At 38.2% G+C, this 25,615-nt stretch overlaps 1 protein-coding gene across 1 annotated transcript; it reads right to left on the minus strand.

Moving 5' to 3' along the window:
- Nucleotides 1–9,245: 9,245 nt before the first annotated feature.
- On the minus strand, nt 9,246–15,784 carry LOC148337199 (glycine-N-acyltransferase-like protein 3). The gene is made up of 8 exons (XM_088295954.1): nt 15,707–15,784; nt 15,416–15,523; nt 15,201–15,333; nt 14,252–14,372; nt 13,811–14,172; nt 13,585–13,662; nt 13,234–13,238; nt 9,246–9,359 (listed from the first exon to the last, which is right to left on the minus strand). Exons 1-8 carry the CDS (start codon nt 15,782–15,784, stop codon nt 9,246–9,248), a joined length of 999 nt encoding a protein of 332 aa, XP_088152080.1.
- Nucleotides 15,785–25,615: the final 9,831 nt, after the last annotated feature.

Genomic DNA, 25,615 nt, shown 5'->3' on the forward strand with positions numbered 1-25,615 from the left:
AACAGGAGACAAGGTGCAGAGCTCCACCAATTGCAATGTAAAATATTTTACTTCTGGTCCTTCATTTCCGGTTCGTCTGTTTCTTTGTGCCAGCTCGGAAGACTCACTGGTCATCATAAAATACAAGTTAAAATACGGGGGAGGTCCTCGAGTTGTAAAATTCCGACTTACAAACGTTCATAGACACGGAAAACCACTGACTGATGTCCATAAATGTCATTCGTGTTTGTAAATTGTCATATTGCGACCACTCATTCCCCCAAATACATGCGTATATCATCTTTTTATTGTTTGTTACAATGCATATAGTCGGTTTAAAATATGAAAAACGATTTAGGTGCACATCTTGTTATAATGCACACATATGCAATATTCAAATCAATATATAGTAATATTTCCAGATTTAGACCTGAGCGCTGTCCTTCTACGGTAGAGAAGGTGACCTGTAAGCCTCACATTAATCTTCCAAAGTGCAGTGATAGCTCTGTTTTGCCCTTGGAAAGCCTGATGCTTTTAGGGTCATAACTGTAAAATCTAGGATGTCTCGATTAATGCATAATAAAACATGCATCACTGCTTCGTGTTGGTTTTAGTCCAAAAATAGAAGTCATTGGAGAGCATCATTGGAGGTTGTGTCAAAATCATTCTGTAGTTCTCAGTTCACGAATAAAGAGGTAAAATATGAAAAACTCCAACACATTGTATTAGTAAACCACCACTTTTCTTTTTTTAAGCACAGTAAAATATCACTCTTTGAATTATCTTTCATATGTATGGAAGAAAATAGGGGTGCTTAGAATGTAGGTACAAATGCAATTCGTTCCAGAGGTGTGTGCACAAACATGTTCATTTATGACTTATTTACAGCATTACAAAAAAATGGTACGTGAAGACATGGATGAGAGGTGCTTTGCTGAGGACTTGGATTATGACTGCAGCACTTCCCTATAAATCTCGCTAAAACCTGCTGGCTGATGTCAAAAAGGCACAAATAAGCAGAGTTTTGATTGAGCCCAAAAAAAATCATGCTTGGAAATTTGACGTTCGATACTTGAAGAATGAAACATGTTTAATCGGAGGTTAGGAGGAGAGAGATTTTCTTAGAAAGAACATCAAGTGTTCACAAATTGTTGTCTCTGACTGAAATCCTTGCCCAGCTGTTTTTGGGCAAAAGGCTCGATACACTCTGAGCTGCTTGCTAACCAATTGGTGGATACGAATTGACAAACAATCATCCACATTCACACCTAGGCTCAATTTAGAGTCATCAATTAACCTGCCGTGCTTTTGGAATGCAGGTGGAAACCGGAGTACCTGGAGAAAACCCACAGAGCCATTGGTAGAAGACCTAAGCCTGGATTTGAATCAACAAACACTGGACAGTGAGGCAGCTATGCTCACAATCATCCACCGTGCTGCCACACGCTATAATATTATACAAAAGCATAAAACAATGACATCATCGTATCAATACAATATAAAAATAATATTTTTATCAGGCAATATGTATTTTACGCTCGTAGATGTTTTTGCAAAAAGTGCTTGACTTCAATCAATGGAGGTCAAAACTAGAAGTTCAACATCCTGCCCGTAGCCTGTGAGTCAAATTCAACTGACAGTTTTCCACATTTCGAATGTGAGTTCTTGGTGCCCTCACCCTTGTACGAATGAGCATTACCGATTTATGTCCCCTTAAGTTAGACTTGCTGGGGCCTTTTGCAATATGACTGCCAATAGCCTCGGTCTATTTGGTCTAGCTGAGATAACTAAATAAATAGCAGCAATAAAACACGAGCGAGAGAGAGAGAGAGACTGGACGTAGAATGGTAGATAGTCAGAGGAATGTCACTTTTGGCCTTTGACATGCTTTTGTAAAGATGATGCAGCCATGATGTGACCTTTCACCTTTGATAGTACTTGAGAGGAAAGTCTCATGCCCCTGCTCTGAACTTGAAGCCATCATCATCCCTATCCAGCCTTTCTCTCTCGCCTCAAACTGTCAGCCTCAGACCTCAGACGTGTGGCGGCTACTGTACTGGACTCCATATACTGTATTTTTTCGACTGCAAGTCTCACTTGTATTCATAGTTTTTCTGGTTGTGCCACTGCGAATTTTGAAATCTGACTGGCACCAAAAACCCTTTCCCTAATCGCGTTGAGGACAGCAAACACGTTCTGGTTGGATTCGAAACATCCACTTGTAACTACTAGTAACATTTTTCTTTTTATCTTAAAATAAATTATCTTAACTTGGTACAATCTTAGACCCGCCTTTAGGTGCTGTAAATAGTAAATTCAGATGCTAAACTAGCGAAACGTGACCCATTTCTTGCTTTGACTGCTTCTTCATCTTCCTTCGTTTGCTTCTTCTTCTTCTTCTTCCTCCTCTTTCTTCGACTTTCTTTTTGGTGGTTGAGGGAAACTTTTGGTGCATATCCGACACCTTTTCAAACGATAGTGTAAAGATTATCATTAGAAAAAAATGATCACAAGAGGGGTTTAGACGAGACAAAAAATTCTTTATTGCAAATTTAAGATTAAATATCGAGCTACAAAAGTTCAGGAGCCAAAAGTTTCTATGAAAAAGCCCGATTTCCCATGTTTGGAGTGCAGCTTGTTGGCGAAATGGTTTGACTGAAAATAGCACAAAACATAAAATAATAGGAAAAGATATCTACATATACTTAATGGATATTTAGCTTCTTTTTTATGTTTTACCATTTTTGTGATATTGGAGTCAGTGTGAGCCACCTATTAATGGAAATTCACCTTTGTAAAAAAACATGTTTTTCTAACTGCACAATGTTGATAACTGCTGTTTAAGTCCGTGTTTACATCATCTTTTACAAGTTCCTCAGAGTAGTTGATATTTCCTCCTATCCACATGAGACTTTACGTACATCAAATATTCATGTTGTATCAACAGAAAATGGTTAGTCCAAAAAAGGGATGACCTACTTCCCACTTATTTCCCCAATGGAAAATAACACAAGACAGAGATGTTTTGCCAACTTGAAAAATATTTTACAGATTAACTGAACATGGCTTTAACAACGCTTTACTTTTTTTTTTTTTGTCACCTGCAAAACATTAAACCATTTGTGATTTTGAAAATAGAAACAATCATTTGAATTGAAGTTTGGCATTGTATTTTTATTTTGACGGCCAATCTATTCAGTCCTTGCATTTTGTGAAAAATATCAAATATAGGGAATGTGTGAAATAAGAAATAAATTGCGCACAGTCGAAAGATGCGGAAACGTAATCAAAATAAAGACCTTTCCACTTATTGGACCAACAAAATGTGCCTTGCTGGCATTTTTAAATCATCTGGGATTCCATTATCAGTTGGCATTATAATTCTACATTGCGTTTGATTAAGTTCTGCCTTCCTGCTGGGTCTGAAAGTATCGTTATTGGCTGACGTTTCAAACACTCCTGCTGGATCGCTGGAACAGAAACATATCGAATATAACAAGGATATGAATTAGTCATGATGTCACTCAATGCGGTGTTTACATGTTCACGTAGACAATCGCAAGGGTAATGCCAAGTATGTTTCTGATCTATATGAGCTTATGGCTTCTGTGATAGAGGAAGAAATGTTCTTGTGATAAAATAGTGAATACGTGGCTCCGATGAAGAATTGCATTTTATGGAAATAAATGAGCAGGAGTATAAATAAGATAGTCAATGATCAGTTGTGAATGTTGCGACACTGTTACAGCGGCCACGATAGAATGGATACAAGTGAAGGCTGAGATAGTTCAGCCGAGGCAGCACCTATTATCAAAAGACACTCAGATGCAATTCAGTGTTAAACATGTCGAACCTTTTCATGCTGCTGACTTTGAATGCTAATACTTGACTGGTTCATTGCCACCTCTTGGACATTCCAGAAGGGCAACTCTGCAGTGAAGGTATCACCTTCATACTTTACCAGTAAAAAGTTTAGACACATAAAAGTCCACAATGAATGTATTGTATGGATGTCCAAATGTAGAATATTCATTTATATTCTCTTGTTTACACATCTAATGTTTTAACTCCCCAAAGCAGGAATAAGTCATTGAAACTCACAGCTTCACTCATACTCCCTGGCAGTCAAACTGTCTCCTACATTTTAGCTTTGTGAGAAAAAAAAATATTTTCATTACTCCTGGCATATATCATATTGCAGCTTTACTTGTCAGGCACCCCCTTGAGCAGATCCACCATCAAGGCTGCCACGGCACAGACTCACATTCACAGTACACTGAGGACAGCGTTGTCCTCTTTGTCTCTTCAAAGGCTGTTCAAAGAACTGAGTACTTCACAAACTTTAATCACTAGGGTCGTAACAATATGTCCCTGAATCTATACATCATATCATTAGCACTCAACTACAATCAGCACAAATGTTGGAACAGCAATTTCAAATTGCTTGAATACATTGCGTATGCCACACTGCTCCACAAACTGCTCCATCTGAACTGTAACAGTAGTCTTGACATTTATCCGCCTTTGCCTTTTACTCATAACCCATCAGTAATATTTTTTTGCAGCTGTGCGCAGCGGCACGGCATCCCGCAATCAAATAATTAGATGTATGGTAACATCAGCGCTAACATTGAGTGTGACATAAAATTCTTCAATTTTCAGCATAACCGGGGATAAGAAAGGAGTCTTTGGTGTCAAACTTACTTACACGCAAGTGCCTCACTTCCTTAGTTACAGCGGTGATACTACCTCCAAAGGGGGATCATTTCTGGCTCAACTTACTCCCCATTCTGTTCTGTGCCAGTTGCATTTGTACAGAACAGCTACAGGTGTATATAAGTATATACAATAATTTATTTCTATTTCACAAGAGCTGCAGCTGTAACAAATCACTTCAAATACCGTAAATCATAAAATAGCAATAATTCAATTAAGTCAGTGAAAACAGTCAATTAAAACATGAATGATACTCACGCACATGCAGTAGATACCAGAAAACAGCAGAACAGTGACAGTCTGAAGTTGGACGAAAGCCAACTATACAGTGTCTACAAACAAGATTTAAACGTGAGCGGAGGGGGCTTTTGTAACGTTTAATTTAAGTTCATCCCAGAGGGAAGGACCGGGAACAGAAAATGAGCCATCCCCTCTGAGGCTCCGCTTCGTCCTCGGCACCCCGAGTAGCGTTTGGTTCCCAGACCTGAGGTACCGTATACTAACGTGAACTCTAAAATACACTGGGAGCCAATGAAGAGAGGCTGGAATTTGGGTAATGTGCTTCTTGTTTCAAGCTCCAGTTAAGCAAACAGCAGCATTCGAGGCCGTTGGCTTTAGATAAGACACAAGGGGGGCCAGGTTAATAGAAGGTATGCTTTTTAGTCCCAGTGACCCTTCTACAGTCTACTCTGTTTTCTTTTCATTGAAATTTAAGAAATCTAGTGTCATCCAGGCTTTAATTTCCTCTTGACAGGACAAAAGTGGACTTAAGGAGAGAGTGCCTTTTTATGCTCAGCAGGAAATACATCTGACTGTCATTCGCAAAGCAGTGGAAGGAAATTTCATATTTTTGCAGGATGGAACCTAGGGGCAGCAAATACAGTGAAAACAGCAAGAGCCCCCAAATAGAACCACGTAAAACATCATACAACAGAGGGTAATCTCTCTCTCTCTCTCTCTCTCTCCATACACACACACATATACATATATATATACACACATGTGTGTGTATGTGTATGCCAAACACACACATGCACGTTCATCTGATTGGGTGTCACACAGTTGGCAAGCTAGCCAAGTCACATTTACAGACATCTTTGTCGACTGAGCTGAGACACACTGACACGATCGTCTCCGAGTCCAGACACTGAATATGATGCTCCAACTAGGCCCTTCTGTTGCAGTGAAGAGGAGCATGTCAAACTTCAAAAGCAATCCAACTGGTAAAGATTTCAGTTTCCCAGACTGAAAAGGCTGTTTTAGAAGTCAGTCGTAAGTCAATGAAGCGCCTCTTGCTATTTATGTTAGCTTATTCCAACACTCTGTTTCAGATATACAAAATGCAAAATTATGCATGAAAGCACATGTCCTATCTTCAAACAACACTAAAAATGACATGTTTGTAATAAATATGAATCTCATTACTTTATCAGCCACCAACTCAACATTCTTCCTTCTTCTGTTCTGGATCTCTATTAAAACAAGACTGCTGTGAAGCAAAAATGACAGCTGAGAAAAACACAGGTTGTCATTGCATTATAAGCAGGTGTCACAGATTACTCTAGCAAAATTTAAAAACAACGATCAACATAAACATGATGTAGAATTTAAAAATATGTGCTTCACATTTTAAAGATTTATTGCTGGAGTACAATCTGCAAAGTGGGTTAAACAATTTACTCTTTTTTTTAAAAACACCACTGTGTTCAACTAATAATCAAGAAATCATGATCATAATCTTCCCATTGATGTCTTATTATATACTCGTGCTGTATTTTTAGGTGAGAGTTTTTATCCAATCAGAATTCAGAAAGCTCCTGTTGCCAGGCAGATTCACAATACCAGTAGCACGCACAATTCGCCCGAGTGCTTCAGATTCAATCGTGCGAGCATCTTTCTGTCAAAACCATCGAGTTTTCAGAGTCGCTAGACACTTGCAATAGCCAATCAAATGACGAATTGGTTACAGTGAGCTTTCTCGCTGGCCTTACGTCGAAGGTGATGAACTCATTTTGTGATTGGATAGTCACTCGTTAGCGGCAGTGCTATGCGAAATCATCTCACCCGGAAGTCGTAACTGGCGACCGTTCGAAAATGTAAACTATATTCTTGCGTTTTTAAACCCCAATGGCCGAAGGAGGGAAAAGTATAGATTTAATGCCAGGAACTTGCGAGGCCATTTTCAAGACGGACCTTTCAAGAGAAGCTAGGTCGTCCAACAACCAGTACTGTGTAAGTGTCTTTCTGTATATTATTTCACCAGCTGTAGTGTAATAAATGATGGCAATACGAGGGGGGTTTATTCAAGTCGCACTCAGTACGACTTCACTGAAGGCCTACGTGTGAAATACACGGTCCGCCACCGGTTAAACATGAATGACGTCCAATAATTCTTGGCTTGTAAAGTGGTAATTTCTATTTGTGTTCCTGTGTGTGTACTCGCGAACAAGCACGCACGCACGCACGCACACACAGACACGCGCACAGTTTTCACTAAAAGGCCTTACTGAAAACCCATATTTTAGGGCAAAATTCTAATCCGGGCTTAATACAAAACAAAGGCAAGGCTGTCTGGGGACATTTTCTTGGCTGAGTGGAAGCTTAGATGCAAATGTAATGCTAATTTAAACATGTCATCACTACAATATTAGCAATTGTTAACTTTCAGATATGCAGCACAATAGGACAAAAATTATATGTACATTGATGTATTGATTTGACATGACTCATCTTTTATTCCTTGCCCTCTATGTTGTCAATTCAACACTTATCACTACAAAATGTGTTAATAATTTTCATGTGGTTCTCGAAGAAGCGCCAGTGGTTGTGGCTTGGTCATCATTTTTTTTCCCAGACCCACCACCGGTCTCACTGGGTGAATTTAGAGGCTTACAGGACCGCACAATTGGTTGATTTGGGGCAGTTCTTTGCAGCGGGCCTCAATCTTTATTGCACAGCGGACCGTTTTTGCGTAAAGACATAAATTGACGAAAGTTGGCTCAATTTAACTGATAAAAGTAACACTCAGTTCATGAAATTATTCCATTCAAAAGATTTGATTGTTTGAATCATATGCATATGCAGCTGAAAAATTAAGTTGGAAATGGGCAGCTGACAAAAGAATTCCTTAGTTGTTTGACTTCATACTTGATTGGTGAGCAAACAGTACTGAGATGGAACAACAAGCAATTTGTCTGCAGCAATTAAAGAGTACAATGACAATAATTTACACGTTGTCTTTGAAAAAAACTGAGGACTGTGATAACCTCTGCATAACTATTGCTTTGAAATGCTGAGCGTGTTGTACTATGAAAGTTTCCTGACAAATTAATGAAAATGTCACCAGCTAGAATGTGTTCATTATATTTATGAAATTCAGTTTACCTCTAATAATATATTTAGATCAGACCGTTTGCCATCACTTGATGATTGACTGGTCACAGCTCTTCGATAGAAAGAGAGAGGAAAGACATCTGATTACTTATAATAAGAATAATAATAATAATTAAAAACAAATGTTCCACGAATAGCCACAAAACAAGTTAAAATGCATGTTAGAGTGATAGAAATGTCAAAACAAGTTTTTGGTAAACACCCGAGACACAGAGAGATGTGGTTTGCAATAACACATTAATGGTATGTTTTTACACCTTTTCAAAAATGTGTTTACTTATCATGTTACTAAAATTTGGGATCTTACGGTTGCTAAATCGTGGGCAGAGGATCATGGTGGTGTGTGCGTGTATGGAGGGTGGATTTTATGTAAATTAGCCACACTGTGATGTCACAACCCAACTCTCTTTACAAACACAATTTCTGAAATTATTAGCAAACACAACCCTTTATTGGTTGTGTAATTTAACTCAGAAAGTCAGTCCAGGGACTAGTATTAATTTTGTTGATGAAAAAAATTCCATCACAGTCCATAACTATAAAAAAGTCAATTTCAAGGGACTAAGCAAATGTCGAAATGTATTGACTTTTTTGTCAAAGAATAAAAACAAGATGGAAATATCTGCTAAAGATGAGAACTAATTTATTTTGAAGAGGCGAGACGAGTTCACAAGAGAGCCACTGATCTACGTGACTGCGATTGCACACTAATTATTTCAGTCGATTTCAGTTTCCGTCAACTAGAATCTTATGGCATTTTATCAACTAAAACAATCTAATAACAAATAAATGACAAAAATTAAATGCCATTCTGGTCGAATGATTTTTACTAAAACTAATCAAATTTACTGAGAATATTGACACTACCAGACTGACTGGCGAAGTGTAAACTTTTTTTCACGGAGGACGGGTGCGCCTATTCTGGTCGGTTTGAAGCAAACTGAAGTTATTCCCTCCTGCATAAAAAACACGATGAACACACACACACACACACACACACACGGGTCAAGCGGCGTGTTGCGATATTTCACTTTCTGTCTGGAGTAGTGTATGGACGGATATTACACGCAAGCCAGCCTGTCGTGGGCGTGTTTCTGTCAATCTTCAGTGAAATGGGACAATTAAAGGGACAGATGAAAACCCACTTCCGTCCTTGCTTAGTCCGTCCTCTTTAAAAGAAACTTCTCATCGTCCTCCCTTTGTCCCCAAAATGGGCGTTCCTCTGGGTCCGATAGACGGACCGTTCCGTCCATGGGACGGAATGCCCGTTTCTGAAAACGTATTTCAAGAAAGTCAGATTCGAAAGTTGAAGATCTGGTTAGAAAGTTGAATTTTCCACATTGCAATCTTCTGTGCCCTAAGCTCCACCTCTTTGTAAGTAAAAGTTGAGAGACATTAAAATGCAAATGGAAACAAAGCTAGACAGACAGATTTAATTCCCGTTGTGAAAAAGGGCTGTGTGACTTGCAGTTATTTTCTTGTCTGCAGTCTAAATGCACACACCAGGGACAGTCGATGACCTTGAAAATGCAAGGATCATGACTTTGAATTTATCCTTTTTATCGTACCACTTTGCATAGGACTGTAAATGTGTATTCATTATTAATGTATTTTTCAAGGGTACCTTGTTTCATTGCTGATCATTTAGCCAAATGTGTCCTCTTTGAAGGTACAGTTAATTGGATGTATGCATTTATACTTTAATCAGACATTGTTGATGTATACGCTAATGCAAACTATTCTTTACTTGCTAAATCAAACACGAGGCATTTTTTCTTACATGAAAGGGCTTGTGGAGTTACAGTCATTGGACAACGATAGTAGCCGCAGTAGCCAAGATCCTTCGAATTAGGGTCTTCGGTCCAACAAATGCTTCAAGATCAATATGTTCCATGTCACCAGATAAATGGCGTTCACATTTTGCCACTCAAAATTGCACATCTCATCCTTGAGCTGACAGCGGCTAATCTCTGGGCTTTGTTTTTCACAGTGATCCACTGCTTATTTGAGGCAGATGTGTATTGAATCCATCAACCTTTAAAAGTTAACAAGTTGTCTGGGGAAATGCCATTTGTACCAGCTCAATGAGAAATGTCAGTTGGACTTGTGTATCTGCAGAGAATTGCAAGTGAATTGGAAGCCCCTGTGACATAAATTCTTCAAGGGCGCACGCCTTTTTTGCTGAAGAAGATCGGAAATTTACAAAAGTGAGGCCTTTGAAGGTCAACCTCAATTCGTTCCATGATGCTTCGACCTTCAACTTGATAAGATTTTCAAATATTTTTCCAATCAATTATATTTGGATTTTCTTTTTTATTCCGGAGTCAGACCATAAGACCTTCAACAGTGCATTTCATTAATTTTTTTTTCATATAAAACTGTAACATTATCATCATACTAGTAGGCCTACGAGCACAAGTTATTTTAGAACAATAAAACACTTTATGTCCAAACTTACTTTTGAAAAAGGGTAACCATTTTTTTGTTTTAATAAAAGTGTATCGGCCACAAGCACAATAATAAACTATTTTTTCCCCCCACATTTATAACACAAATAGCATTGCTCGCTGACATCGTGCTGGAACCTCCTACAACACAATTTGGTAAATTTGATATTTTCTCCAAAGCTATACTATTGGTCAGTACACACGTTATCTTTACAAATTGATAAACAATATAAATAGCTGAAAATGGCTTGCTCACTTTGACAATTCAATGTTAATTGCCTTTTTTTCAGTTCTCCTGAAAAGTGATGATTTAGGAGGTACAGGGGTTCCGCCCGACGCCAGCAAAATGGCAGCAAACCAGTTACCGGCAATATAGTTAATTAGTCAATACTTGCTCCGAGTGGAAGGTCTATCACAGGGAAGGGAAAACGCGTTAATTTAAACATAAGATTGGACTATTTGTGCTAACAGTTGTTCACTAAGCGGTAAACATCGCCCCATCCTTGCTTGTTAACAACTGAGCCTTTCTGAAATGTTTTTTTTTTAAATACCCAATCATGACACTCGCCTGTTTCCAATTAACCCATTCGCATGAAGAATGTTACGTATTTAATTCACTATTGATTGAACAGGATATGAAAATTGTATTCCATCATGATTTTCATTTCCAAACTTTATTGGAAACAAAATGCGCAGCATTAAACGTGACTGAACAGAATCAACACTTGTGCTCAAATGGCCAAACTTCAATATCGAGGATAGTCTTTTATCTTCTTTTTTGGAAAATGTTGCTTCTCTTTTTCGCTCTTCTTCAAAACGCTGAAAAAAACCTAAACTCTATAAGAAAGGTTGGTCCTTTGATGTTAACTGAAATGAGGTCTATTGAGGTGCGCTGACAGCATGAATTTTTGTCTGAAGGCATGGAGATTTTACAAGCTTTGAGGTACCACTGTATTAAAAGAAAATCATAAAAAATAGACATCTCTCTCCAGGCTCATCGCACACAATGTACACATTTTTCCAAACATGTCAGATCTCAAACATTGCTGTGATAGACATGGTGTATTTAAAAAAAAAACTGTACAGTCTTCAGATTTTGTAAATATTTATAATATCTGTTTAGAGGACATCTTGAAACAATGGAATCAACTACTCTTATAACTGTGTAAATTTACTTTCCCCTAAAAATAACTCAAAACACAGACATTAATATTGAAACCGCTGGCAACAAAAGTGACTACACCTCTAAGTAAAAATGAAGCTTCACAGTTTGCTACTGAAATGTTCTTTCACTCCTCCATGACCGCACCACGGTGTTGGCAAATGTTAAAAACACAACATGAGAACATGCAAACTTCACACAGGAAGGCCGAAACTCGGGATTGAACCCTGCACCTCTCAACTGTGAGGCAGACGTGCTAACCAGTTGACCAACGTGCCGTCCAAATTAAACTACGAAGAATTTTGATGGACACTTTACTCTGATGTGAAAACATTTTAAAAGAAATGGTAGACGCTTAATGCTAATATATAAACGGGAGCACTTCAGTCCACACAGATTAGGTTATTTTTAAAGATGACAACTTTGTAGTTGTAGGTGATTGGTTAGAAACACACTAATTGGAACTGATAGTTAGCAATTATGGGTCGTAACAAACAGGCATTTGTTTTACTCTGTTAAAACTGCAGTGCCTGTGGAATGAGGGAATAGCTGCTCCACTCGGACCCATTCATCTCGTGCAGTTTAACTTGATTGTATAACCATATTTGGGCACTGAGATGAATGTTGAACTGACACTTTTCTTCTCTCTTTAATTTTTCAGGAGTGCATTACATGTAGTGTTTAACTGCAAAGTACCATTTTATTGAATTTATCACAAAGAACTATATTTGAATCGGGGGAGTCAGCCCTGACTTGGAAAATATATTGTCTTTAATTGACGAATTACAACAACTAAATTAGTCTTCCCCACATTTTCTCTCTGTAGCTTTGGAAAGATAAATGTTCTTACTTGCTATTTTCAGCACCGCTGCTCATTCTCATAATGAACATTTTAATATTCATGTCATATAAGTCCCAAAATGTATCAAAACCTATCAAGGTCATCCATTTGTGTTGTTTGTTATATATGTATTACATAGTATTTACTTTGCAATTCGGCCAGTGTTAATTTTTTTTTTTTTTTTTTAAATAAATTTACTTAATGAAAGAAATTCCTTGGTTAGAGTCATGACAATTTTCTGCAGCATCATTTTCTTCCTCGCTTACATGATGGAATCAAACTTCCCTAAGGAGGCAAAACTTTCACATGATCTCACATATTGTATTAAACATCCATCCATTCCCGGGTCGCAACTCCAACCTGGTACCAATCCGCAGTCACTTTTGGCCGGGCCACCGTGGGTAGCACAGATGAAAAAAAAAAATGCAATTTGTCGCACGTCAGGATGCTAATTGTCTCATTCGCATTACGCTGATATGGAACATACAAACTAGCGAAATGAGTAACAGCACAAACAAAGCCTGCTCGTCATACAATACGGCCAGAACCAATGACCCCCACTCTTCACTTCACTGTATGAACCAGTCCGCTGTGGAAAAAAGGTTGGGGACCAGTGCTTTAACTTATTGACGCTTGTCGGTCACATGGCCACCTGGCCAATCATAGTTGTATTTTTGGTAATGTCACATAGTCACCTGGCCTACACAGCCAATTGGATTAACACAAAATTGAACATGTTTTGGTCCAAGCAGATTTTTTTACACTGCTTGAATTATGATTCATATTAAATCCCATGTATGTGTGAACTTTTAGGAGCACTCTACTGCAAACAAACTTACATGTTGTGTGCGCCCTGTTGAGACTCCAGCTGACACCATTCGTTCTAACGCGCGTCATTGCTTGCTAAGTGTCCTCCCTCCAATCTAATGAAATGATGTTCATGAACAAATTGAATCTTTTGAACGGCTTTTGAAAATGAACAATAGGAATCACGTTTTGTTTTAAAAGCTGTTCTTCGTTCCCTTCAGGAAGAAGCGAGATCTTACCATCTAAGTGGTTCTTTAAGCTCTCGAGCAATTTTCTGTATGTGGCCCTCTGAGGGAAATGTTTGAACACACTAAGACCTACACATTCAATAGATTGGGCGAGTATTCACAATTAATGTTTTTATTTTATTACAAGGTCTGTGGTGTCAAAGCAAAGAGCCTTATTTTTCTGTAATTTAGTATTCAGATGGAGTCATCAGACATGCGAAGTATGTTGTCTCCTCACCGGGCTTAAAACCAATCTTTCGCACACGTTTAATGAAGGCCAAGTTCTCTTCATGGACATGGCAGAAGACAGGTAAACCTTCAGATATTCTTTGTCGTGTCAGAGTAAAAATCAAATTCTGAATGTGACCTTCTCGCCTATACTTTGGATGGGTATACGCCATTCTGAGCGCATTGAACTCATCGGTCAGCACCCAAGACACTGGATTTCCCTTCTCATCCACCACGCACCAGTTTGGCAGGTGTTTGACATAGGCTTTCACCAGATTGATGATCTCCTTGTTTCCTCCATAAGGCAACTGTTTGACCACAAGCTCAGCATGGGACTCGTTCAAAGTCGTTTGTGTCAGCTTGGACGTCTTTCTGGTAAAGAGGGAATGCGTGTATATAAACAAAGACGATGAACACAATTCAATGACTTATTAATTTATTAACTACTCACTCTGGCAATTTCAACTTCTCCGGACTGCAGTTGATGTAGGAATGGTAACCTCTATATTTCTTAACATGGAATCCTCTAAGAGAAGCAATTTCGCTGACCATTTGACAGTGAAAACTTGGAACTTAAATAGACACAAGAACAAAATTATATTTTAGATTCCCCTCAGCTCAATTGCATAGATCACATCAATTTTAATTACATCACACAGTATTTAAAACAGTTGGAACTAACTACTAGATAAATGCTCAGAGCAAACTATACGACTATCAATTGTGTGCTTACAACTTAAATTGAAAGGACAAATAATGGCAATGGAAATTGGGGGTCTTGTGTTCAGATTTCCTTAAATGGATGTACTCTAATCACTTTGACACTGTCACCTCATTGACCCAGTCACACAAGATTAAATGAAAAATATTGTCAGCATAGAATAAAAACAGCTCATTTGCACACTGACACTGCACCAGGAGCAACTTGAGGTTCAGCATTTTGTTCCGGGATATTCCTTTATGACAGCTAAATCTTCATGTTGAGCGAGGGCCACAAAATTTACCAACTATAAAGCAAGGACTTACACTCTGCTCCAAAGGTCATCAAACAATATACCAATTCCTTTAACACTGTTTTTGCTGTCTAATGAAAATATTTGCATTTTACACCAACGGAAAAATATGAGAGAAATAATCAACACTTGAGCTTTCTGTTCCAGGTATTTAACTTTGGATGTAATGTACAACTTAGAATGTAGGATGGCATTGTAATGTAGCATCAAACCTGCTGAGCAATATTATAATATTATAACAATGTTAAAAAAAACATGGGTCAAAAATCACAAGGCATTCTTCAAACTGGTGACATATCACAAGCTAAATATTTATATGTACTCTGAAAAGAGTTACAATGGTATTGGGCCAGGTAAAAGTATTAAGTTTAAAACGGTTTCAACCACCTTCAAAGTCAAGTCTGCCCCTCCACTTGATGAGTTTGTCATCAGCCAGCAGACCTCTTAAAGAGTCTTCGTTTTTGGAGAAGATGCTGTACACATCAGGAATTGGCCCAAAACGGCTTCCAACCTGCAAATCCTTCATAGGAAGATTATGTAACGTAGATTTCTACAAGAAAAGCCATCCAATTCTTACAATCAATCCTTGTCCATTTCTCGACCTGGTTTTGATGGTAGCAGATGGCAGTACTGAACTTAGGCCATGAGTCAACACACATCTTCAGTTGAAAAGTGTTGTTTTGCAGTATATGAAGCAATCCTCCAAGAACCTGAAGCACAATCGAGCAAACCCCCCCCCCCAAAAATGCACTTATGAAGTTGTCTAAGAATGCATACATCAACTAGAACACCCCCCCATCAGAAGCACATTTTTTAACATAGTCTGCCACAATAAAGACCTCTATAGTTAGGTAGCAATAAGCAAAGATATACAAATAAAACCTATACATTACTGTAATAGACTGTGGTAGCTCTCCGTAAAGAATATTTTTCATCAACATCAGGTCCTTGCATGCCTTTAAGATGATCATTTCGTTTGAACAGTGTAAACTGTCTACTTCAACGTGTTCCGCACCAGCAGTTATGCAAGTTCTCGAATGTGACCACACCTTAGAGTCCGTGGCACTCCCAGCACAATAATTAAATTTTTTTCCACAATGGACACATGGTTAGGTTGTGGGAAAAGGCAGTTGGTTTGGTCTGCTCTCCTGTTCCATGTGCTTGTTTGCACTCTGAATCTTTCACATTTGTACTTATACACAAAGAAACTGCTATGAAAGGCTACACACCGACAACCATCCATCCATTATCGAAGCCGCTTCTCCTCACGAGGGTCACCGACGTGCTGGAGCCTATCCCAGCCGTCTTTGGGCAATAGGCGGGGGACACCCTGAACTGGTTGCCAGCCAATCGCAGGACAAACGTGTTTTTTTTATTTTATTTATTTTTCCTCTGCCATGCATCTGCTACGCCCTTGTATTTGGGTCAATTTTTGCTTCGACATCCACGATGAAAACCTTTGACAAACCTCCTACTGGAAAACCATCAACTTTAGTTTATCTCTTCAGAGAAGGCTAAAGAGACTCCAAGCAACAGAAGTGACTTGAACTTGAAATAAATAAATATATATATATATATATATATATATATATAAAACAGAAAACAAATACAGTACAATTTTTGTAAAATAGTTTCAGTGAGGCGTGGCTCCCTCATCTTGGCCAAGAACTTTGTCTTCCATTTTTGAGGACAAGTAACTTTGAAGTTAATCTTCTTTCTGACCTTGCTGGTATTTCTTTCCCCATTTGGTTGGATGCACGTATAACATTGTGTAAATGTCAGCCGTTGTTAATTTCTTTTTCTTTTTTTTTTTTTGTTGGGATGTTTACAAACAATTATACAAAACAGAATTAATTCAATAGAAAACCTGTTTCGTAATTAGCTTCAACGTTTAATTGTATGCAATATAATAATAATAATTTTAATTAAGAACTAATGCTTGGGTGTGTTCTATTTTGGAATCATATGTACTTTGCATAAAAATCCAAGGTTAATCACCTTGTACAACACTGCAAGTGTTCAGATATTAGAGTTCTTGCATTCAGGTCAGGGATAATGAGTGAGATGAGGGTTAGCTTGTTAGTTTGCAGGATTATGCAAGGGAGAGGGTTGAGATGAGCATGAGCGTGTAATGCTACTGACAGAGTTGTCAGCGAAAAAGATGGGCAACAGTGGTGTGTGTGTGAAGCAGCATTTGCGATCCAACAGAAAATAAATATTTCCCTCTTATAAACTGGACCTGCTCCAGTGAGTGTAGACATTAACCTTACACAATCCCAAACTTCCACAAGGGTCCTCCGTAATGATCTGAATTCTGTTTGTTCTGGGTTTGAAAATGATTGATGGCGGTTATTGAACATTGACGTGTACATTTTTGACTATCCTGTTATCTCGTGATTTGCCCGTTACAACGTACCAAGGCCTGTCGATGTAAAAGGGGCGCTCCAAGGACAATTAGCTCCAGTATCTATTAATTGTTCCTGAATTTATTTATATTATTGAAAATGACTGCCAGTCACTAAAAAAATAAAAACATGAAGAAAACATTTTAGATATTTGGTCCAATTGTGGAATTGGGAGTTTAAGTTGTGTTCCCCAGTATAATGTCATCTCAATAAATGACAACATTTAAATATATTTAAAATCCAAAGATAAACCACAAGATATATCACAGCATAAATTTACACGGTTGTAACTTGAGGCAAAACGTTTCATGTCAAGCTAATCGGCATACTCCCATGTCTTGCCTGAGCATGTTACAACCGTGGTCACCTTCTCTATAAAAGGTTGAATCATCCATGCAAATAGAGCCCCAAGGTTCCACCGTGTACCATAGTCAGTTAAATCTCGCTTTTTTGTAGCCCTCAAGGTGACGCTAAACTGTGGGTCGCGGCTCTGTGTTTAAGAATCATTGCAAGTCAAAGGGCTGCATGGCAAGGAACCACCGTTTTCCAGGTGTGAATAGTCAGGGATGTTCAGAACTGGTTCCTGACACATTGTTGTCTTTCTACTGTATCTTGCTTGTCTCTCTTGTCATTTTGGTCAAAGGAACTGAGAGGGAAGAGAATCCAAGAATAATTTAATGTCTTTTTTTGGGCCTTTCCACTGACATGATTGCTTCCACTTTGCCAAGTTGTCGACAGATGACCCACTTTCTGAGCACAAGGCCAAGATACTCTGATTCTTGTTTATTAGCAAGTGTACACTTCTCTGGATGGAAAGTCAGGCCTGCATCATTAATTCTTCTTAATATTTCCCCTGTCTGAGACAAGTGATCTTCCCAACAAGAGCTGTAAAAGACCACATCATTCAGATAGTCTGGAACCTAATCTACTCTGCCCCTCAACTACTTGTCCTTCATTTTCTAAAACGTTGCAGTGGCTCCATGAAGGCCAAATGGAAATGCTGTTAACTGGAAATGTCCAAAAGGTGTCTGGAATGCAATTGCCTCCGCACTTTCCAATGTCACTGAAACCTGCCAAAAACCAAAGAGTGTTTCTCTAAGATAGTTGTCCTAGCGCAGACAATTGTTTTGAATAGTTTTGTTTGCATAGTCTTTTTTTTTTTTTTTTGCCATTGAAATGACAATACATAGCAATTATCACTCATTTGTGTGCAAGTGCCTATTAACTTGTCTTAGAATTTGAATGTTACTTTTCTTTTACTTTCACACCCCAAAAATGAACTTGGACTGTTCATAAAGTGATTGCTTTTAACAAGACAGTAATGCTAAAAAGACTGATGACAATGGAGATAATTTGAAAGGGCACACTTTCCATTTAACACTTGTACTATTTTTTTTTTATAATAAGCGCTTTGTAATGATTTAATTATTGTTTACAATACAATACACCATAATATTAATAGCACATTACTGTAAAAAGCAAAACCGAAATATTATTTTTTTTACTTTTTATTTACTTCTGTGTAGTTATTCATAACTGCATATAAAGCAATGTTGCGTTTTTGTTGTTTTTTTTAAAATTGTTTTTGGTTAATACAAAGATTGGTAGTGATTTTACATTTGGGACCTAATGACAAAATAATTTAAGGAAAGAAATGCCCTTTTCAATGAAAGTTGCTTCTGAACATTAACGACCCATAAATTTCCCATTTGATTTAATTAACCAGCACTTAAAATAGAGTTCAAGATACATCACATTTGAGGCCTGCAGCGGGTCTTTTACTGGCCCGCAGCATGAGCTAATAATATTTAATACAGTCTGCATTAAGCTTGCATTTGCCTGAATTGTACTTCTTATTTTTGACCCTGGGATTGTGCTTTCAAGGCGTTCAAGGAATAGCAAAAGCATAATAAACAGTTTATGTCAATAAAACAAGTAAGATTGCTTTACATTCTTTGTCAAAAGGAAAAACATGCTCCACAGGGAGCAATAGAACACTCCATATATATTTGTGCAGAAATACACACGGCGAGTATCAAGACTATATCACATTAAGAATTGCAACATGGTATGTGTTGCTACAATGTTATGTTCTTTTCCCCTAAATAACTGTTGCTCAAATGAGTCTAACAACCAGAATGTTGATTCTTGTTAGCATGGCTATGGCATTTCACATTGTATTAGCAATAGGAGAGTGGACTTTTAGGACAATGTAATGCAGTCTTTTTAAAAACACAACATGTAATTCTCTTTGATCAATGTTTAGTTTTTCTGGTAAACCTTAATTGGGAGTGGCGCGAGACAACTCGAAACAAGCACATCGGCATTGGCTTCTTTTTTGAAGGACTCTAAGCTCACTGCCACACTACAAGCAGCAAACTCAAGGAAGATATAATGCAATACAAATGTATTTATTTATATTGCACACGTCACAGCATTTCTTATAGGAAATTGTCAAATTATCATAATCAAATTTTTGGGGTAAAAAAAGGAGGTGTATTTTTTATTTTTTTTGCCGATATCACCCACTCCTACTCGAAAGCCATGGACCCACATGTGCTACTCAATAAGGGCAATATATACACGACCAGTTTGTTGTTTTCCCTTTTTCAGTGGAGATCAACATCATTTGATATTTCCGTATGTGGTTTGGGCCTCCCTGGTGTAAATTCCTGTATATATTGCCGTATCACTGATGTATTTTATACGACTATATCACAGAAATTATTGCAGCGCATATCTTTCTAGGAATTGATGCATACACTGTACATAGACAAATACAGTTTGTATTAGCTTTACAGGTAATAAAAATAACTGGGAACTATTGATTCACTTCCTCACCTGCTTTATGAAAGTCAGGAACTTGCCATGCGTTTCGAATCTCTGCTTTACCCAAACTCACTCACCGTTTTTGTCATACTTCAGTAATTTTTATTACAGGACAGTTAGGTAGAAAGACAAATAAAAGAGTTCCATAAAGCAGCGCCACACAAGGATTTGTCTCAGCTGACTGAGGACAATACTCATGTTCCTTCGTTCAGCATTAGCATAATCCCCTGAGATATCGCTGACCCTGTGCTGTACTCTCTCATCTAAACCATAGTTCTAAGAAATCACATTACACTTTGAAGATTCAGATTATTGAGCATGTCAATTGGCATTTCCCTTCCTCATATGAATGGTGGAGACGGTGCTTGAAATAAATAATGGAGGCATTTACACCGAACCCGCAGTTGTAACGCCCCTTCCCACGCACATACACACTCATACACCCACACAAAAAAAAACCTCCAACTCCCGCTCGCGCTGTTAACGTGAAACAAATATGTCAAAATGATAATGTTTGACCTCATTTGCATAGGGTGTACCTTACTAGACGCAGAGCATCTTTTCTGCATTTAAATTTTCTAAGTGTACTTTGTGGCACCAGACCTTAGCAAGCTGCTTTGTCATTCCCACCATATGGTATCTTGACAGTGTTTTTTCACACTAATTAGTCTTAAACAGATATGCCAAGTCCAAATGACTGTAATGTCAGGGCTGTGCTCCTTGCTGCATTTTAAATAAGGTTGCAAATAAAAGAAGGCAGTCTTCAGGTGCCTGGCCAAATATTGAATTCTATTTATTATCCAATGGTATTCTGTGAATATTAACTATTGAACCTCAAGAATCAATGGGTGTCTCCCACTGAAAAAAATGAAACTCTTTTTTGTGGTTGACTGGATACCACGATGGCCTCACAGTGCAGAGGTCGTGGGTTTGATTCCAGCTTTGGACTTCCTTTGTGGAGTTTGCATGTTCTCCCCGTGCCTGTGTGGCTTTTTTCTGGGTACTTCGGTTTCATCCCAAATTCCAAAGACATGCATGGTAGGTTAATTGAACACTCCAAATTGTCACTAGGTGTGATTGTGAGTGTGATTGGTTGTTCATCTATGTGTGCCCTGCGATTGTGTGGCAACCAGTTCAGAGTGTACCACACCTACTGCTTGAAGATGGCTGTGATAGGCTCCAGCATACTTTGCTGATGAATTTTGTTTGTTTTGTGGTCAGTGATTTTCTTTGCTGAATATGCATTGTTGTGTAAAAAAAAAGGTTCTTTCTATTGTAAGATTAATGGATGATAAGATATTTCCATCATCATGTCCATTCATATCTCTAAATTAAGCAACTTTGCTTTTTGTGGACCATCCTGCAAAATATGTCGCAAGAACGTGCTCTTCAGTGACACTCTGGCAGGTGAGGGTTCAATTTATGAAAGAAAATGGCAACTGAAAGCTTCGTCACGTGCAGTCTATCCTATCTTGCTCACTAAACTCAGCTCCGATTGCTTCTTAATGTGTTTCATTTACACTTGCCCACATTTTGCAGCTTTGTCTTATTGCTTATCTGAGTTTCACTTTCCACTGCTTGAAACTTTAGCACTCAATTGCTAAGATGCCAATTGTTGAAATTGAGATCTCATTTCTGTCATATACACAGAATCCGTGGAAACCAAATTGACATAACACTCATGCCAACAATGACTGTAGAAACTTGCCAGAATTATGTCAGAGTGAGAAAATATCCACCGTTAAATCATTACCGGTACTTGTTAAAAGCATCATTATCACAGTTTGAAACATGCTGCAAAAGCAATTATACCTCATTTTCAGACCACAAGATGGTTTTGTCTATCCTATTTGTGTCCTGTGGTGTGAGTGGCAACCAGTCCAAGTCAGCGGGGAGATGATTCAACTCACACATCAAAGGGAATTCCATTAATATTACATTTTAATCCCAAATTATAAATTGCTGAGTTCGTGATTATCATTTTAAATTAATGATAATTTCACTTTCACTTGCATTAGATTCATGCAAATGATGCTCCCAGATCGATTCAAATTACAAAAGAATGAGGAACTATACTTTTTGAAGAGACTTTGGAAAATGAGGCTGGCAGATGCGGAGCTACTATTTTTTTCAGTCACTTGGCCAGGGTGAGGATTTGCTTTTGTTGACTATCTATAGTCTAATCTTATGCACTGATTGACGCACCAAAAACCAATCAGAGGGTTCAGTTGACGCCGTTTTGTATGTTGTGCTTGGATGGCTCAATTTAATCAAATTGTATCGAAAAAGCAAAATGATGCAACAACCTCTTAATTCTTCCCAATTACAAGGGTCGCCTCTTCGGTTTGTTCCCACTTGTATTTTGAACGTGTTATTGGTATGTTAAACAATGACTCGGCCATGTTGATTAAGTGCTGATGCTCTTTTCAAGTATCAAATATTCAATTGCAATGAAAGATAATTGTAATATTTTGTGTGCAAAAATAATAATAAATAGTATCAACTCCTCTTTGGTAGGTACTCTAAGTGGTTTAATGCCATCTCTACATTTTACTGATGATGGAACAACTGGCGGATCAGTATCTCACTCAGGAACACTTTGACATGGTCACAAAAGTTGACAATCAAACCCACAACCTTCGAATTAGGAGCCAACCACTCCAGCCATGCCGCTCCTGTGGTTCAGTGTGATGTGACTGTTAGGAAACAGTGGTGGGACAGAACTAATTATCTGCACCACAGAATCACGTTTATTAAAATCTTCCACGAGACATGAGGCTGGCCCGTTTGGTGGATGAAGAGCGGCCGCTGCCACCATTGGCCACCATATAATTCCGTCCATGGCGGCTGTGGTCCAAGGTCAATGTCACGTATGCTGTACAAAGTCACAGATAAAACTCAGACCCATCATGGTTAGTGATCCACTCAAATTATTTTACTGTGCATGTGTCACCTTTAAACATATTTTTAAAATGAATAGTTTGTTCATTATGTTTAGGCCTGTGAGTGTAACCTGACTCACGCCAAAGTCAGCTCAGATGAGCTCCAGCTCACCCAAGACAGAAAATGTCTCTCAACATACATTCCGTCCATATGTCTCTACGTATGGATAAATACATTTACCCAAAGCGCGTTTATTGTTATCTTTACATAATATGTCATAGATGCTATTGACAGCTTGCGTAGTAAGAACAGACTGGATGCCACATTATGAACTCCAAACTTGCGCTTGCGTCAACCTGCGTCCTCCTTGGCCAACAAAGCACATTTGGTCTTCTTGAACAAAGCACATGCTAATTAACGAATGTATGCAACGGACCAGTGAGCTGCTGTTGTTTTTTGCCACTTCTAATTGCATGTAATGAGTGTGACGTGCAGAGGGAGAAGTGAAGAAGAGTAGAAAACATAAATAAATAAACAGAATAAACATAAACAAACTCACAGACTGACGTCTGCTTGGATAGGTTGGGCCAATGCAAAGTCATCATGTTTTCACTTTGTTTACAGTGAACTTAATATGTAGAAAGGCTGTTTATCTATTATACCTAACCAAAATATTGTCACTTAAACCGTCTGACCTGGTAAATTAATCGTTTCTGAGCATGCTTAAGAATAGCATATTAGCTTGTATTAGGAAAGATTAAGTTCATATTAGTTACCTAAGGAAAAATTCTATTCACTTCTGCAGTAGAGGAACACATACATTTTAATCACATCTGTTCAAAGATGAAACGCATTGTAATTATATGAATAAGTACACAGTTTTAAATATGTGAAACAAGATTTGAACAGAAATAATTGAACAGTGGCCCTCAATAGACCCTGCATGTCCGTTAAGGCCTTTTCACACTGCACTTAGCACAGCACAGTTTCCCCTCAACGAACACAACTGTAGATGTGCTACTATGGCAGAAGACCGTGCTGTGCAGGCTGGCGGCACACAAGGTTGGCTCTGCGAAAGCGGCATGTTGTATGCGTTTTGGTTGAGTCAGCTCATGTTTACCTTGTCTCCATGCCAACAATACATTAGACAGCCAGTTACTGGGCCACGCAGAGTTCAGTGCTACAAGTGCATGTTCTAAGTTAGACTTTTGTTTTTTTGGATCAGTCCACACATTGTTGACACTTTGCCAGCTGCAGAAGCCTATCACGTAGTATATGAAAAATTTTCTGCTAAAAGAAGAGTCGAAAATTCAAACAAAAATGGGATGAAAAATTTGCATTTGCTCGGCCTCCAAGAGCTCAATACCTATGTGCTCAGTATGCTAGGCGATTGTACCTGTGTTGAAGATTTTATTAAGAAAAAGCATTGTGAGACGAAGGGTAGGAAGAACAATAAGACTAAATGTACTGAAATTGTCATATCAAGCTGCAAGCAGGATTCTTGTCACGTATAAACAAAAGAATGGAAAGCAAAAGAGTGCTCACTTAGTGTGACATTGATTTTGTAAAAGCACAAGAAGCAAGTTGCAGAAATAATTTAAGAATGCATGACTAGTGGTTGAAATTTAAAAGCAAAAAAAAAAAGTACATAAAATAAATTAAAATGAACCAACACCCACTTCCCAGTTTTATTCAAGTCCAGTATTGATGCTGAATTGACGTCAGACGCCGACTAGGTTGTATTCCAGTACCCCTACAACACATGCTTACTGTGAACGATGGTGACAAAAGATGGACGGAATAGATTACCTCTGATGAAAAGCTCATATCAAATAGTGAGTGATTCCTTCTTGTGACTACCTCCAAGTCAGTCCTTTGATCAATCAGAAGCTCCAGAAATGAGGTGTTCTCCTCATTGCGTCTTATTTTGTACACCTCCTCCTTGTCATCATTAATGACAGTGGTCGCTGGTTGGTACTTGCGTTAGTACTTAGCTATATTTGAAGATGGTAAAATCAGCCACTACAATTTTTCTCAGATTTGGTAAATTACATGGCATGTGCTGAAATAATCAATTTGCATCTACTTCTCCCGGAACTTGCCAAACGAGATCTGGAATTTTGCTTATGTGGCAGACACAATCCTAAAGTAGACTCACTTAATTATTATTCTGTTTGCTTAAGAAATTAAGTTTGCGGCTGGTTTTGTTTGCGTAAACTTTTTGTAATAAGTCACTGAGATTTAAATAAAAAAAAAGTTTCCATTATTTTAATAACAATAATCACATAACAATCTTACCAAAACAATGTAATTTTATTCCCATTTAGTTGACAATTACCTGTCTTTACTGAATGGCTCTGTGCAATCTCAGGGTTCTACAGTTATGTCCTATTCAACTTTAGTTTAATTTCCCAAATTTCCTTCTGTGCCCCAGAGATACACACACTCTGTCACGTATGCTCTTGCATATTTGATATGTCAGCTTCTATGTCCTGGCAACAAACAGTACAAAAATATTCAGTCAGGATTTTAGAGTAAACTATTCAAGTTCCATACATGAGAGAAGAACCTTGAGGAAGTGGCTTTCTCGAAATTGTAATTTGTCCCCTAACACCTCTGGCAAGGTTGCATCCATGTGGTCAGGTGTGGGGGGGCTTGACCTGCCGATGTTGAGCTTCCTTGCAC

This window comes from Idiotropiscis lumnitzeri, chromosome 5 (genome assembly GCF_059441095.1).
Source record: "Idiotropiscis lumnitzeri isolate Australia: NSW breed Sydney's pygmy pipehorse chromosome 5, RoL_Ilum_1.0, whole genome shotgun sequence".
NCBI lineage: Eukaryota > Metazoa > Chordata > Actinopteri > Syngnathiformes > Syngnathidae > Idiotropiscis > Idiotropiscis lumnitzeri.